Source organism: Canis lupus, chromosome 28 (assembly GCF_003254725.2).
Source record: "Canis lupus dingo isolate Sandy chromosome 28, ASM325472v2, whole genome shotgun sequence".
In the NCBI taxonomy this organism is placed as follows: domain Eukaryota; kingdom Metazoa; phylum Chordata; class Mammalia; order Carnivora; family Canidae; genus Canis; species Canis lupus.
Genome location: NC_064270.1, coordinates 3691307 through 3708554, shown reverse-complemented (window position 1 = coordinate 3708554; position 17248 = coordinate 3691307). Strand labels below are relative to the sequence as shown.

Here is a 17248-nt window from a genome sequence, read left to right as displayed (position 1 = left end):
TACGTGGCTCACATTTTGTTTCTATTGGACAGCAAGCCTCTACTCCAACATAATGAAAATCACCAGATTCCAGAAGATAAACTCCTCCTAGGGTCCCAGTTGTTTTAATAATTGTATCTTCTGCCATTCATATCTATCTTTTTAAAAAATTATTTATTTATTCATGAGAAACAGAGAGAGAGGCAGAGACACAGGCAGAGGGAGAGGCAGGCTCCATGCAGGAAGCCTGATAGGGGACTTCATCCCAGGACTCCAAGGCTCCTGGGGGAAGGCAGGCACTCAGCCACTGAGCCACCAAGGGATCCCTATCTTTCTTTTATTATGGGAGAATTCCCTGAATGAAAACTTCCTTTTATTTTTTTAAAGATTTATTTATTTGAGAGAGAGAGAGAGAGCATGAAGTAAGCAGGGGCAGAGGGATAGGGAGAGAAACTTTAGCAGACTCCGTGCTGAGCGTGGGGCTTCATCTCATGACCCTGAGATCAAGACCTGAGCCAAAATCAAGAGTCCCATGCTTAAGCAACTATGCCACCCAGGCACCCTCTGAATGAAAACTTCTATTCACTGCTACCATAAAATGCCAGACCGTTACACCTAGTTCTCCAGTGACTATCAGGTGTTCAATTTTGGTATCCTATTTTATGTTTTGTTGGTATATCATATCATGTAATGCCTCTCACTATAGCATCAATTGACTCCTGTGCTTGGGGTGAAGGCTGGGGGCTGCAGAATAACATCTCACCGAGGAAAGCTCAGGAATATGTTAATATGTTTGCAGAGTAAAAGAGGCAGTTTCCTCCTTCTTTAATTTGACAATGCTGCCTTGACCCAACTTCTCTGTGCCTTTGTTTTGTTTTACTTACAGCTTATTTTCACTTTGAAAGCAGTCAGAAATCCTGGACTGATGGACTTCCGTGTAACAACAAAGTAGTGGGGAGCAAGTGTGGTCACTTTCAGTGGGTGGTGGCCACATGCCAGAGGGTATGTGGGGACCCAGGAAGGAACCCTGTTGGTTGGAGTGGGAAGAACCAAAAGCTAGAATTGAGGCAGAAGAGCTGTTGTTGTGACTGTATTTGACCCTCATACCAGTCACTCAAGATTATAACAACCATCACTATTACTCCAGTGCAGAAATAAAACTCTTCCCTGGAGGATAATTGTTCATAATTTTTTTAAAAAGATTTATTTAGGGATCCCTGGGTGGCTCAGTGGTTTAGTGCCTGCCTTCGGCCCAGAGCATGATCCTGGAGACCTGGGATCGAGTCCCACATCAGGATCCCTGCGTGGAGCCTGCTTCTCCCTCTGCCTGTGTCTCTGCCTCTCTCTCTATGTCTATCACAAATAAATAAATAAATCTTAAAAAAAAAAGATTATTTATTTGAGAGAAAGCTAGCATGTGCAAAGGGGAAGGGCAGGGGAGGGGTGAAAGATCCTTAAACTGACTCCTGGCTGAGCATGGAGCCCAACTCTGGGCTTGATCCCAGGACCCTGTGATCATAATCTGAGAGAAAACCAAGAGTCAGATGCTTTTAACCAGATGCTTAACCGAGCCACCCCGGTGCCCCAATTCATAACTTTTTAAAAATAAAATTAGGGATCCCTGGGTGGCGCAGTGGTTTAGCGCCTGCCTTTGGCCCAGGGCGCGATCCTGGAGACCCGGGATGGAATCCCATGTCGGGCTCCCGGTGCATGGAGCCTGCTTCTCCCTCTGCCTATGTCTCTGCCTCTCTCTCTCTATCATAAATAAATAAAAATTAAAAAAAATTAAAAAAAAATAAAATTAGTATTTTGGGATCATTTTAAATCTATAGGAAGTTGCAAAGATACTACAGGGAATACCTACATACCCTTTACTGTTTCTCCTATATTTAATGTCTGATATAACCATGGTATGTTTGTCAAAACTAAGAAATCTGATTTTACCATTAATGTCTTTCTTCTGTTCTGGAAACCAAACATACAAGCCACAGAGCATTTAGCGTACAAGCTTTTTATATTCCAAGATCTCATCTGTTTAGCCATTCAGGTTAATGTTTTTTCTTTTTTTTTTTTAAGATTTTATTTATTTATTCATGAAAGACACAGAGAGAAAGAGGCTGAGACACAGGCAGAGGGAGAAGCAGGCTCCATGCAGGGAGCCCAACACAGGACTCCATCCCGGACTCCAGGATCGCACCCTGGGCCGAAGGCAGGCGCTAAACCGCTGAGCCACCCAGGGATTCCGTTTTTATTTCTCAGGAGAGTATAAGTTGTAAGATTTTATTTTTTTGTATATGCTTACTTATAATTCTGAAATGGGTTTTTATTCATACTATGATGCCCATCAAAGACTACCCATAGTATGGTCAAACGATGAAGGGTAATTTGCTGCTGTAGTGAGGGAGTCTCAGGATGAGGGTGTTAAAAGTGGGCTTATTATGGTATATGGGCTTCTGCTAGGTGATTTTGGGGAGCGTCCAAGGAAACAGGTTCTGTTTTGGTGCTGTTAGAAAGCAGGGGCGATTCAGTGACTAGCTTAATTTTTATCTAGAAAGCGGGAGGAATGGAGAAGCAGGGCTAGAGTTGTCATGGGAGAAGCAGTAGTCACGTTAGCTGGGGATGGGATGTTACCATCTTTGTGCTTGCACGGTCTTTTTATCTGTTCAGGCACCATTAGAGTTGTCTTATTTTCTTCTACCTTGTCAGAGAACTCATTCTGATGTCAATATTCCACGGCATTGCTTAGGTTCATCAGGGCATCCAGGCTGGCGACCGATCATGGCTCTCGAGGATGCTTTTTCTAGTGCTACACCTGAACAGGATTAAGATAGCAAGCAGAAGGGGATCCCTGGATGGCTCAGCGGTTTAGCGCCTGCCTAAAGGGCCCAGGGCGTGATCCTCGAGTCCCGGGATCCGAGCCCTGTGTCGGGCTCCCGGCATGGAGCCTGCTTCTCCCTCTGCCTCTCCCTCTCTCTGTGTATCTCATGAATAAATAAATAAATAAATAACCTTAAAAAAAAAAAAAAAAGGCAAGCAGAAGACTGCTCAGCAGCTTTTGATACAGAGATGACGACGCTGGTCCCCGATGCCGCTCATTCCAACTGTGTACATCTGCTTAACCAGCAAGTCCACAGCAAGGGCGCACCAGCGGTCTCGTTCGGAGCAAGCCGGGTGGCCTGGTGTACGCAGCAGAAGCCCGAGGGCATTGACCTGGCGCGTTTCTCCAGCAACGAACATCGTCTGCCCCGGGACTGTGTCTCCGGCCAGGCCTGAAGCCAAAGCCCTGGCGAATCTACCCCCCAGCGCCGAGCCGCGAGCCGCGAGCCACAGCGGCCTGCGCCCACCGCCGCCCTCGGAGCCGCCTTCCTGGCGCCGCCGCCCTGGGCCCTCTGCCCCCCTCGGCGGGAACCGACTCCCATTTCCTCCTCTCAGAGCGGTCTTCCGTCTACGCGTCTTCTGGGCTCCCTGTGTGGGGTGCTTTTTTTTTTTTTTTTTAATTTTTATTTATTTACGCATGAGAGAGAGAGGCAGAGACACGGGAGGAGGGAGAAGCAGGCTCCATGCGGGGAGCCCGACGTGGGACCCGATCCCGGGACCCCAGGACCACGCCCTGGGCCGAAGGCGGCGCTAAACCGCCGCGCCGCCCGGGGTCCCTTGCGGTGCTTTCAGTGTCGGTTCAGGGGGTCGGGATCGCGCGGCCGGCCGCTCCCCTCCCGCCCCGCCTCCGCAGCCCCGGCCCCCACCCGCCGGGCCCACGGATCACGCGGCGAGCCCGGCGCGTCACAAGGGCGCCCTCGCGGCCCCGCCGCCCGCCGCCCGCCGAGGGTCCATCCGCGCCGCTCCCTGCGTCCTTCCAGCCGCGTCTTCGGGAGAAGAAGGTGGGGTTCCGCGGGGAAGCGGCCGGCGGTCACGCCAGCAGCCGGAAGTGGGGTGGGGGCGCGGGCTCTCCGGGCAGCGGCCCTCGGGTGCTGGGGTGCGGCCGAGCGGGGACTGGGCGAGCCCGGAGCAAGCGGGCTGCGGGAAACGCCGCGTGCGCCCGACGGGCGGGAGTTGTGCGCCGGGGCCGGCCGCGCGCCAGGCCCCGCCCCTCGGGGCCCCGCCCAGGGCGCGCTGCCAGGGGTTTCCATGGTGATGGTAAACAAGCCTCAACTGCCTCAGCTACAACTGCCAAGTTCCCCGCGTTCCACCCTCCTCTAGGTGCTCAGAGGGACGATCGAGGTGCCGGATGTGAAGAGCGGGAGCGTGGAGACCCGGAGCCCGAGGTGAGGGGCGGGACGGGCGGCGGGTCGGAGGCTGAGGGCCGCACCGCTGGGACGGACCGAGAACTGGGCCCTCTGGGCTGGGGGCGGCGGGGCTGGGATTCGGCGTGTGTGTGTGTGTGTGTGTGTGTGTGTGTGTGTGTGTGTGTGTAGGGTGGATTCATTATAGAGGAAGCCAAGATTCTTGGCTCCAGTGGGGGTATTGCTAGTCCGTCTGGCGAGATGGAGACAAGGGGATCTAGAGGGCCCGACTTGGAGGGATGTCAGGAGAGCCCTAGACGGTGGGCACCCCGGACCTGCAGAGCCGAGACGTCTGCGCCAGCTTGCAGGGACACCTCGAAGGGTGCGACTTGGCGGGGCGGGGTGTTGGAGGTGGCGGCGGGGGGGGGCTCTTAATTAAAGCCAGTATATTTACATATTTCAACAGTCACAAACTCGTAACAAGCCTTTATTACTCAAAAACTCTTTTCTCCATAGCCCCGTTTTCTACTCTTCAGGAATTATTTTCAAACCTTTGAACTTTTCTTCTTCAGAAATTTTACTTCTTCCTATATGCATCTCTGCACTTTATCTGCTTCACTAAATTTGAATACTTTGGTCTGAAATATTCTCTCATTGATTTCCTCTGCCTCTTGGTCACATTTTGCTGTTGCCTGTGTGTAGTCAGCCTTTTGCTTTTCTTTCCCTTTTTCTAGTCGTACTCTTTTTTTTTAAATTTTTATTTATTTATGATAGTCACAGAGAGAGAGAGAGAGAGAGAGAGAAAGAGAGGCAGAGAGAGAAGCAGGCTCCATGCACCGGGAGCCTGATGTGGGATTCGATCCGGGATCTCCAGGATCGCGCCCTGGGCCAAAGGCAGGCGCCAAACCGCTGGGCCACCCAGGGATCCCTAGTCGTACTCTTTTTTTTTTTTTTTTTCCTAGTCGTACTCTTGACTACAATTTGCCCTGGTTCCTTTTTGATAGCTCATCTTGGAATGAGCCTAAATTCAGAGGTGTGGTTATGGGTCCAGAGCTTTGTCTCAAGCTCTCTCATATATTTTCTGTATGATCAAGATTTTCGTGTGTAGTTTTCTTTTTCCATTTTAAAAATAAGAAATATAGAGATGCCTGGGTGGCTCAGCGATTAAGCATCTGCCTTTGGCTCAGGGCTGATCCTGGGATCTGAGGATTGAGTCCCACATCGGGGCTCCCTGCATGGAGCCGGCTCCTCCCTCTGCCTATGTTTCTGCCTCTCTCTGTGTCTCTCATGAATAAATGAATAAAATCTTTTAAAAAAATAAAAATAAAAATAAATATATTGTAAAACATGCCTTGAAGGTGAAAAGAATACTCCTGAACCTAAAATCTGTGTATCTACCACTAATCTTAAGAAATAGAACTCTAAAAAAAAACAAAACAAACAAAAAAAAAAGAAATAGAACTCTACCCTTATAACCCTTGGTATAGTCTCAATCATCAACCCTTCTCTTTACTGTTTTTGAATTTTATTTTATAGAATTTATTTATTTATTTATTTATTTATTTATTTATTTATTTATTTATTTATTTGAAAGACAACACAAGTAGAGTGGCAGAGGGATGGGGAAAAGCAGGCTTCCTGCATGGCTGGATCCCAGGACCCTGGGATCATGTCCTAAGCGGAAGGCAGACACACTCAACCACTAAGCCACCCAAATGCCCCTCCTATGATTAAGAATCTCTTATGGTAAAAAAAAAAAAAAAAAAAAGAATCTTATGGTTTGTCTCCCTCTCTGATTTCATTTTGTTTAATTTTTTCCCCTTTTCCCCTATGATCCTCTGTTTTGTTTCAATTCTAGTCTTCCTATTAGACTTTTGTTTATATGGAAGGGGTGGTGCCACACTTGTTTTCTGTGGAGTTTGGCTGGGAGCCAGATGTTTATTATCTAAAAGTTTTCTGTCTTGTAACACTGCCCCTTTCCTGTCCTCTGGCTGGAAAAAGCATCTTTTTAAAAATCTGCATCCATTGACATTTTCAGATTGCTGGCTATTCTAACCATAGTCTGGGATATACGAGTCAAAAAGAAAACCCATGGACTCTGACATTATGTCATTTCTTGGGTCCCCAAATCCCTTTTTGATTTGCTGTTTTCTTTCTACATTTCAGTCTTATTTATATAATGTTCAGGATGGTTAGCTGTACGTAGTGGAGGAATATGAAGTGTATTTACTCTATCTTGTCCTGGACTGGAAGCTTTGCCTTCATTTTTGAAAGATATTTTTTACTATTCTACAATTAGAATCTTGTCTTTCAGTACTTTAAAGCTGTCGCTCCATTGTCTTCTTTCTTGCATTGTTTCGGGTGAGAAATCTGAATCTTATTTATTTAACATGTCTGTTTTTACTGGCTTGAGTTGGTTTCCTTTCCTTTTCTTTTTTTTTTAATCACTTGTTTTGAGTAATTTGATTAGGATGTTCTTTGGTGTAGTTTTTCTTCATGTTTCTTTTGTGTAGGGTTCAATGAGCATCTTGGAATTGCAGGTTTACAGTTAAAGTTGTAGGCTATCATTTTTTCAAATATTTTGTTTTGTTTTCCCCACCTCCCCTTACAATTGTGTATATATTAATTAGTCTGAAGTCATCACATAGTTTATGATGTTCTTTTCATTTGAGGGAGGACTTTTTTTTTGAGAAATGAACTTGATTGTTCTTTACCCATGTTTATTTTAACCAAAACTTGTAAAAAGAATAAAGCAAGATGGGGAGGCGTCCAGGTGGTTCAGTTGGTTGACTCATGATTTTGACTCAGGTCATGATCTCAGGGTTGTAAGGTTGAGCCCCATGTGCAAAAGCAGGGAATCAGCTTGAGATTCTCTTTCTCCTTCCCCCTGCTTGTGTGCTCTCTCTCTCTCAAATAAATAAATAAATAAGACCTTAAGAAAAAGAATAAAGCAGCTGGTTGCTTATGATCATAAACCATTAAGAACAATCATTTTATTGGTTCTGTTTATCATAACAATTGTTAAAGCCGTAGACAATGGGTTAAAAACTAGGTTTGATCATTAAGGTGAAATTCAGCTTCCATCATTAATTATACTCTGTAAATATACTTCCTATTGCAAACAAGTAAGCCAGTATTATTGGTTAAGTGTAAGAGTTTTTATTATAATTAACAGTTATAACTAAGAATATTACAGAGAAGTTACCAAATTTTGTCATGACATTTTAAGGCACTCTTGCCTTAATTTGAGAAATATTTGTATTCCCAGTATATTCAAGGCATCTGAATATATCCTTTTTTTAGTTGTATAGTAATACATATAATCTATGGATGCCTATTGTTCTGCAATTTGGAGCATTATTTCTTGTTCTTGAAGTATTACCCCAAATTAATTCTCTTTTATTACCTCTTAGAACATTCATAGTTGGCTATTAGAATTTACAGTTTCATCCCTTATAACTAAAGCTCACACTTGCTCTTTTCTTTTGCACTGCATTTGAGATCATTGATTGCATCTTCCAGCTCACTATTTCACTGTACAAATTTTCTTCTGATATTTCTTTAATATGATGAGCATTTCTTTCAGATTTTGACACTATTTTTATTTTCTTTTTATGTCCTTTTTTTAAAGATTTTATTTATTTATTCATGAGAGACAGAGACAGAGGCAGAGACATAGGCAGAGGGAGAAGCAGGCTCCCTGCGAGGAGCCCAATGTGGGACTTGATCCCAGGACCCCGAGATCATGCTCTGAGCCAAAGCCAGACAGGCATCCCTTGACCTATTTTTAATGTAAGAATGAACAAAACTCGGGCAGCCCGGGTGGCTCAGCGATTTAGCGCCGCCTTCAGCCCAGGGTGTGATCCTGGAGACCTGGAATCGAGTCCCATGTCAGGCTCCCTGAATGGGGCCTGCTGCTCTCTCTGCCTGTGTCTCTGCCTCTCTTTCTCTCTCTCTCTCTCTCTGTGTCTCTCATGAATAAATAAATAAAATCTTAAAAAAAAATTAACAACTGTTTTGCATAAAGGATGTTCTTTTACAAGTGCCTTAGACTCTCATATTTCTCTGAATATATTATACATATTTCAAAACCTCCTGTTTAGTGTATTGGCTTAGTTTCCTTCAGTATTAGGTTTTGTCCTTCCAGTTGAGTAATGCTCTGAGAAAAATCAACACATTGTTTTTTTCTTAGATGTCATGTAAGAGTTTCTGCTGGCATGACTCTTGGTACTGTTCACCTATACCCTTTATTGACAACAGGATGGAGTGTGGTATGGTCCAGGTGCCAGGAGACGGGAGTGGTGTAGCATTCCCAAGGTATCTTGAGTGCTGCCAGAGCCAAGGGTACTTCTCTGCCTCACTGGTCATGCTAACTATGTCAGCCTGGGAGTGAACCCATAGCTGCTTTCCAGCCATCTGGGCTCAAGAAAGAGGGAGCCTCAGCACTCAGACTGTCTCTGAAGCTTCTTGCATCTTTTCAAGTTGTCCGTTCTGAGTGACATTTGGATTCCATTTGGATTCCATTCAATTGTAGACTTTTTGTAATGTTAGGTAGTACTTACAGGCAGGGTGGACGTATCTGTACAAGCTTTGGAATCAAGAGTCTTGGGATTAAATCTCAGGACTGAAACATACTTGAAATTCTTTTTTTTTTTTTTAAGATTTTATTTATTCAAAAAAAAAAAAGATTTTATTTATTCATGAGAGAGAGAGAGAGAGAGGCAGAGACATAGGCAGAAGGAGAAGGAAGCTCCATGCAGGGAGCCCAATGTGGGACTCGATCCTGGGACTCCAGGATCACACCCTGAGCCGAAGGCAGATGCTAAACTGGTGAGCCACCCAGGTGTCCCCATACTTGATATTCTTAAGGCCCCTTATATAATTTCATTCATCCTTACTTTCCTTATCTACAAAATGGGGAAAAATAATGTTTCTTATGTATTCTTGTTACATATATTAAGTGAAAAATTATTCTATTTTTGTTTCATTTTCAGCTACAAAAGATTGTACCCAAACTAGTTTGATGCTGCCCTATCCAGTGTCCCTTCTCTGATGCTTGGTCTTGAAGGCAGTGAAAGCCCACCTCACCCTGGTGCTATTTGCTGAGAGGTACAGAATTTCCAGAGTTGAAGATGGGGCATCAGGTGTTCATTTTTTGTTGAAGTCTAATCAGAAGATTATATCAAATGGACTTAAAAAAATAGAGAAGCCATGGAACACAGATATATTAAAGTATTCAAATCCCACAGAACTGAAGCAGATCGGTGTTGATGGGCAGTGACTATATAGTATTAGTCAAAACAGCTCAAGCTGATATAACTTGTTTTATAGGAAAACTCCACTGACTTCAGTCTAACCTTATACAGAGAGCCCAGGAACAATGAGCAGCTGTTATTACAGAAGTGGAAGCTGTGTAACCGATTTGCACCATTAACTTGTGAAATCAGTATTTAAAAAAAAATTTCCTTTTCAGTATTTTGTAATGCCTCAAAATGTCTCTTGCATTTTGAGCTTATTCCAATTTATATTGTATAAGTATACCTCAGAAATTAAATATGTATATTGAAATGATTTCAGCTATGTAAAATAAAACTTTTATACCATGTTGCTCTTGAACAATTCAAGAGAGAGACATGCTTTTGAAAAATTCAATTAAATGTATTAGGTTCATAATTTTTTAAATTTTAAATTTTTTATTCTAATCTTTCTTTAAAAAATATTTTATTTATTTATTTAGAGAGAAAAAAAGTGCATGAGCAGGGGAAGGAGTAGAGGCAGAGAGGGAGAGAATCTTCAGTAACTGTGCTGAGCATGGAGCCTCAATGTGGGGCTCAATCCCATGAGCCTCAGATCATGACCTGAGTAGAAACCGAGTCTGACACTCAACTGACTGAGCCGCACAGGTGCCCCTTTTCATCGTAATCTCTTTGTTTTTTTAAGTTGTTTTTTATTTTATTATATTATTATTATTTTTATTTTATTTTATTATTTTTTTTAAAGATTTTATTTATTCAGGAGAGACACAGAGACAGAGAGAGAGAGGCAGAGACACAGGCAGAGGGAGAAGCAGGTTCCATGCAAGGAGCCTGATGCGAGACTCAATCCCGGGATCATGCGTTGGGCTGAAGGCAGACACTTAACTGCTGAGCCACCTAGGCTGCCCTTAAGTTGTTTTTTAAATTTAGGTAATCTCTACACCCAATGTGGGGATCAAACTCACAAGTCCAAGATCAAGAATCACAAGCTTTTCCTACTGAGCCAGTCAGTTGCCCCTCTAATCTGTTTTTGTTCAATTATCATCCTTTAAGTTACGATTTTATAACATTAAATTTGTAAATTGAAACATAATACTGTAGGATTTTGGTCTTTGTGATTGTATGAAATTTTGAAGCCTCAATTAAGCTTTCTTTTTACTGTTTTTTATTTTATTTTATTATTTTATTTTATTTTATTTTATTTTATTTTATTTTATTTTTTTTATTTATGAGAGAGAGATTGAGCACGAGTGGGGGGAGAGGAGCAGAGGGAGAAGCAGACTCCCAGCTGAGCAGGGAGTCCCACCCAGGATTCCATCCCAGGACCCCAGGATCTTGACCTAAGCCAAAGGCTTAACCCACTGAGCCATCCAGGCACCTTTTGTTAGTTTATTTTAGGTGTGTTTTGCTAAAGTAAAACATTTAACTAAAATTTCTATTACTAAATTAAATTATTTTTCACAGAAAGATGCACAGGACTTAAGATATAGTCATACTTGTGGCTAAGATTGATGACATTATAGGGATGTAAAGCAGAATCAGCAGAGGGAAAAAGGCTTATAGGGTGATGTCTAGAAGAAACCAGACCTGAGCTTCCCAGAGTGCTTTTGGTGGAGTCACATAGGATGTACTGAATTCCCCCAGCAACAAGCTGCAACAACTTTGTGAAGTGTCATCTACAAGGGGAGCTCACCAAAGGCTAGGAATTCAGGATCTTCCTGGGGAGTCAGTCATGGAGGCACACAGTGCCAATATTACTTGTGATAGTCACTGAAATTTCAGATGTCCAGAAGGAAAGCAGGTGTTCAGCTTACATGTCTGTTAGTTTAGGTGCAGTAGTCACTCTTATCACTTAAGGGAAAGTTTTTTTTGAGTGTAGTCAACTGTTTACCAGGAGAGTTCTTGGATGGCAGCCAAGGACCAGCCTTTCAAGCTGGCCTTGATAATGTTAGCAGGCTCAGGCCTGCCATGTTAATAACTCTTTTTGGCACAAAATATAAATGGCAAAAACAAACCAATTAAACAACCGAAATAGCATGGATTAAAAAAAGACAAATGTTTACAAGAAAGTCTGTACAGGTAGTTTTAAAGATAAAGGGATAGAGAAAGATATAACATCGAACAGTAAACAAAAATCTGAAGTGGGATGCCTGGGTGGCTCAGTGGTTGAGTGCCTGCCTTCAGCCCAGGGCATTATCCCGGGGTCCTGGGATCTAGTCCCACATTAGGCTTCCTGCATGGAGCCTGCTTCTCTCTCTGCCTGTGTCTCTGCCTCACTCTCTCTGTATCTCTCATGAATATATAAATAAAATCTTTAAAAAAAAAAAACACCTGAAATGACGGGACACCTGGGTGGCTCAACAGGTGAACAACCTGCCTTTAGCTCAGGGCATGATCCCAGGGTCTGGGACCATGTCTCACGTTGGGCTTTTGTGGGGAGACTGCTTCTCTCTCTGCCTGTGTCTCTGCCTCTTTCTCTGTGTCTCTCATGAATAAATAAATAAAATCTTTAAAAAAAATCTGAAGTGACTATATTAATATCAAACAAAGCAGACTTCTGAACAATGAAAATTACCAGAGATAAAGAGAAATAGTGTATGATGGAAAAAAGAACAGAATAGCTAAAACTATTTTAAGCAAGCTCTACACCCAACGTGGGGCTGGAACTGATGACCTCGAGATTGAGTCACACACTCCATTAGCTGAGCCAATCAGGCAAGGCACCCTGCCAAAACTGTTTTGAAAAACACGGTTAGAGGAAACATGCTACTCAATTTTAAGACTTATTAAAAAGCTGTAAGAATGAAGATAGCATGATATTGGTGAAGGGATCAATAGATTAGTGGAACAGAATAGAAGCCAGAAATTGACACTAATATGATCGATTGATTTTTGACAAGTTGCAGACACATTCATGGCAAGAGGATAGTCTAACAATTCAGTGCTGGAATGATTGGTTATCCATATGCAGATAAAATGAACCCTAATTGAAACCTTAACACCTTATATGTTAACTCAGAATGGATCACAGATCCAAATATAAAACTATAATATGAAGGGTGCCTGGGTGGCTCAGTGGGGTCAGGCATCTACCTTTGGCCCAGGTCATGATCTTAGAGTCCTAGTATCAAATCCCATGTTGGGCTCCCTGCTCAGCAGGGAGTCTGCTACTCCCTCTACCTCTGCTCCTCCCCTTTCTCATTCCCTATCTCTCACTCATTCTCTCTCTCAAATAAATAAAATAAAATATTTTTAAATAAAAAGGATAATCTACTTTTATTTCTTGAATTATTGCATTGATAAAAGTTTGGGGACAATATTAATAATAGTGATACTAAGTACCCTTGTTTGGTTACCAGATTTAATGTGTTGGAGTTCTTTTGGTGTTATATCGTTAGGTAAAATATTGCATGGGGCCTATTGAAAACCTTTAGTTCTATTACAAGAATATATTATTCTCCTTGCTCCTTCTCCAAAATCATATTCAGAGTCTAATGGCTTATTATCTATATTCCAGTCATAAGAATCCTCTTTGGTTATTATTTTTTTAAGATTTTATTTAAGAGAAGCAGGCTCCATGCAGGGAACCTGATGTGGGACTCAATCCCGGGTTTCTAGGATCATGCCTTGGGCTGAAGGCAAGCGCTAAACCGCTGAGCCACCCAGGGATCCCCATCTTTGGTTATTAATAACATCCAGGGAGGTGCTTTACCAGTTCAGTCACTCCCCTGAGACTGTCTCCTGACATGATTGTAATCTGTGGCAGTGATATAGACTATTTTTTTTTCCTAAGGCTGCTGTACAAATTGCCACAAACATGGTGACTTAAAACAGATCTAGAAGCCAGAGAAGTCCAACATCAAGGTGTTGGGAGAATTGGCTCCTTCTGGAGTTTCTGAGAGGGGATCTATTCTAGTCCTCTATCCCAGCTTTTGCTGGCTGTTGGCAATCTGTGGTGTTCCTTGGCTCGTGGTTGCCCTATAATCTCTGCCACCATCTTCACATGGCTCTTTCCTTGTATATCTCTGTACAGCTCCTTTTCTATATCTTTTTTTTAAAGATTTATTTATTTGTTCATGATAGAGAGAGAGAGAGAGAGAGGCAGAGACACAGGCAGAGGGAGAAGCAGGCTCCATGCCGGGAGCCCGACACGGGACTCAGTCCTGGGACTCCAGGATCGCGCCCTGGGCCAAAGGCAGGCGCTAAACCACTGAGCCGCCCAGGGATCCCCTCTATATATTTTTTTAAAATATTTTATTTATTCATGAGAGACACACAGAGAGAGAGACACAGGCAGAGGGAGAAGCAGGCTCCCTGCAGGGACCCCAATGCAGGACTACAATCCCGGGACTCTGGGATCAGGCCCTGAGCAGCAGGCAGACACTCAACCACAGAGCCACCCAGGCATCCCTCCTTTTCTATGTCTTAAAAGAACACTGGTCATTGGATTTAGGGCCCACCCTAATCCAGGATGATCTCATCTTGAGATCCTTTAATTATACCTGCAAAGAACCTTATACCAAATAAGGTCACCTTCACTGGTTCCAGGGATTATGACCTGGACCTATCTTTTTGGGAGGTCACTAATTCACTACGCTACTAATCTGTTTACTAAATGTGACAACTTGCCCAAGCCCTTGTTTTGGTTAGGAAGGGCCATTGGAGATAGGAAGATGCCTAAGAGTGGAATCTTTTTTATTTTATTTTTTTATTTTTTTAAATTTTTTAATTTTTTTTTTTTTTATTTATGATAGTCACAGAGAGAGAGAGAGAGTCAGAGACACAGGCAGAGGGAGAAGCAGGCTCCATGCACTAGGAGCCCGACGTGGGACTCGATCCCGGGTCTCCAGGATCGTGCCCTGGGCCAAAGGCAGGCACTAAACCGCTGCGCCACCCAGGGATCCCTGGAATCTTTTTTAATATCAGTCTAATTCCAAGAAAAGTTATAAAAAACCATCAAGCCTTTAAAAAAAAAAAAAAAGTCATGCCTTATAATGAGATATAAGTATAATGAAGAGATAAACACAAATCTTGTGGAAACACAAATTAAGGTATGCACAGAGGAATTCCTTAAAAAGATAATGTTTGGTCTAAAACTGCCCTGTGGGCAGCTCAGGTGGCTCAGCGGTTTAGCACCTCCTTCAGCCCAGGGCCTGATCCTGGAGACCTGGGATTGAGTCCTGGTCGGGCTCCCTGCATGGAGCCTGCTTCTCCCTCTGCCTGTCTCTGCCTGTCTCTCTGTGTCTCTCATGAATAAATAAATAAAATCTTTTAAAAAATAAAAATAAAACTGCCCTGTCTGATATGAAGCCACATGTGGCTGTTGAGCACTTGAAATGTGGCTACTGTGACTAAAGAACTGAGTCTTTCCCTTTAATTTTTTTAAAAAGATTTTATTTATTTGACAAAGAGAGAATACAAGCAAGGGGAGCAGGGGCAGAGAGAGAGGGAGAGGTAAGCTCCCTGCTCAACAGGGAGGATCCCAGGGCTGGATGCAGGGCTGGATCCCAAGACCCCAGGATCATGACCGGAACCGAAGGCAGATGCTTCACTGACTGAGCCACCCAGGCCCCTATAGATATTTTTTCCGTAGTAAATTTTATGAAATCTAAATATAGATCAAGTATTTTTTTTTAAGATTTTATTTATTCATGAGAGACACAGAAAGAGAGAGGCACAGGCGGAGGGAGAAGCAGGCTCCATGCAGGGAGCCTGATTTGGGACTCGATCCCAGGACCCCAGGATCACACCCTGAGCCGAAGGCAGATGCTCAACTGCTGAGCCACCCAGGCGTCCCTAGATCAAGTATTTCTGATGAAAACTTAGCATCTGAATTGAGATGCTCTTATGTGTAAAATATACAGCAGATATTGAAGACTTGGTACAAAAAATAGCGCTTCATTGTCAATGATACGTGATTGACAACACCTTCACTGTGATGATCGTTCCAGAAATCTATTTGGAAGAGCATTGTCAATTCTAAATTTTACATCTTTATTATTGTAGCCTTGGCAATGCCTACTAATTAACGGTAGAGTGGAAGAGGAGTGGGATACTAGAAAAGAGTTTCTGCATCACAAAATAAAAACTGTACTGGTTCTCAGAGGAGCAGGACAGCAGTGTGCTAAGAACCAGGGATGATGGAGACACTGCAGAATCCGCTTCTCAATCCACCATCTGACCTCTTCTTCCTACATCCCCTTCCTCCAGCCTTTCTGGCTTCCTGGCTATCTCCAGATCATACCAATCATATCTGCTATGATCTTATCCCAGATACCAACATGCTACACCTGCCTGCTTCATCATTCAGTTTCTTTTCTTTTCTTTTCTTTCTTTCTTTTTTTTTTTTAAGATTCTATTTATTTATTCATGAGAGAGAGAGAGAGAGAGAGAGAGAGGCAGAGACACTGGGAGAGGGAGAAGCAGGCTCCATGCAGGGAGCCCGACGTGGGACTCGATCCCAGGTCTCCAGGATCAGGCCCTGGGTTGAAGGTGGCACTAAACCGCTGAGCCACCGGGGCTGCCCTATTTTTATCTTTTTAAAAGATTTTATTTATTCATTTTTGAGAGACACACAGAGAGAGAGGCAGAGACACAGGCAGAGGGAGAAGCAGGCTCCATGCAGGGAGCCCAATGAGGGACTCAATCCCGGACTAGAGGATCATGCCCTGAGCAGAAGGCAGCGGCTCAACCGCTGAGCCCACCCAGCCATCCCCGTCTTAGCCATTTTTTAAAAGATTTTATTTTGAGAGAGAGAGCAAGAGAGAGAGCAAGAGAGAGCAAGCAGGAGAGGGGCAGAGGGAGAAAGAAAAAGAAGCTTATGTCAACTCCCCACTGAGCATGGAGCCTGAGGCAGGGCCCTATCTCACAACCCTAAGATCAGGAGCTGAAATGAAGGGTCTGATGCTTAACCGACTAAGCCCCGAACCTTTTTTTTTTTTTTTTTTTTTTTCATATTTTAACTACAAAGAGTAAAACCAGAATACAAGGGAAGGGTTGAAAATGAAAGAAAAAATGCAGAAGAATATCTAGAAAAGAAATATGGATGTGAAGAACTTCACACACACACACACACACACACACACACAGCCCTGACTGCTTTCTACAGAGGACACCATCACATTGTCTGTCCTCTTCCTTCTGGGTGATTTGTCATCCTCAGTGATCCTGCCCCCATATTCACATCTTTGTATTGTCCCCTTTGTATTGTGAAGGTTGCCTGGGAGATCAATAGGATGCTGCAGAAGTGGCATGTTGCTTCTGAGGCCAGGTTCTAAAGGACACCCTGGCTTCTGCCTCCCCCTCCCCCTGCCTCTCTCAGATCGGATGCCCTGAGGGAAGCCAGTTGCCATGTTGAGAGGCTCCCGCGGCAAGGAGCTGAGGTGCCTGCTGATAGCCATGTGGTGTGCCATCCTGGAAGTGGATCTGTCAGCCCTGGCCAAGCCTTCGGGTGACTGCAACTTGACTGAGGGTTGTGGTGGCACATGAAGAGAAAACCTGAGCCAGAATTGCACAGATGAGCTGCTCCTGAGTCTCAAAAGTGGTGTGAAACAATAAAAATGTGTTGTCTTAAGCCACCAGATCATGGGTTATTTGTTATGTAGTGATAAATAACTAATAAAGTGCCTGCAGATTTGTGACTCCATAGCAATTTCCTAAGAACTGAATTGGCTAGGGACACTGGTGCCACTATTTTCATATCTGCACTAGCAATTTGCTGGACACTCCATGAAACACTTGATAGGAGACTAACATGGTGACTTAAAAAATAAATAAAAATAAAATTCAAAAACA

The 17248-nt window shown here is 43.5% G+C and overlaps 1 protein-coding gene across 9 annotated transcripts; it reads left to right on the top strand.

Annotated features, from left to right (window-relative positions):
* Positions 1 to 3467: 3467 nt before the first annotated feature.
* On the top strand, positions 3468 to 17034 carry LOC112672010 (sterile alpha motif domain-containing protein 1-like). 9 transcript variants are annotated; one of them, XR_007406779.1, is made up of 4 exons: positions 3710 to 3857; positions 4177 to 4241; positions 9194 to 9308; positions 16776 to 17034. XR_007406779.1 is itself a non-coding variant. In XM_049103356.1 (3 exons), the coding sequence occupies exons 1-3, from the start codon at positions 3540 to 3542 to the stop codon at positions 16906 to 16908; spliced, it is 516 nt and encodes a 171-aa protein (XP_048959313.1). In that variant the 5' UTR covers positions 3468 to 3539; the 3' UTR covers positions 16909 to 17034. The 9 variants fall into 9 exon arrangements, 1 of the variants encoding a protein (XP_048959313.1); XR_004810285.2 differs by having other exon boundaries at positions 9194 to 10102; XR_007406783.1 differs by lacking the exon at positions 3710 to 3857 and adding an exon at positions 9937 to 10102 and having other exon boundaries at positions 3926 to 4241.
* Positions 17035 to 17248: the final 214 nt, after the last annotated feature.

What these genes read in the sequence shown, in the direction of transcription:
- LOC112672010 (XM_049103356.1), top strand. Translation starts at nt 3,540, where the DNA reads ATGCGGGGAGCCCGACGTGGGACCCGATCCCGGGACCCCAGGACCACG. An exon ending in CGCGTCTTCGGGAGAAGAAG is followed by an intron (nt 3,858 to 4,176) that starts GTGGGGTTCCGC and finishes ACCCTCCTCTAG; the next exon opens with GTGCTCAGAGGGACGATCGA. An exon ending in GTGGAGACCCGGAGCCCGAG is followed by an intron (nt 4,242 to 16,775) that starts GTGAGGGGCGGG and finishes TGCCTCTCTCAG; the next exon opens with ATCGGATGCCCTGAGGGAAG.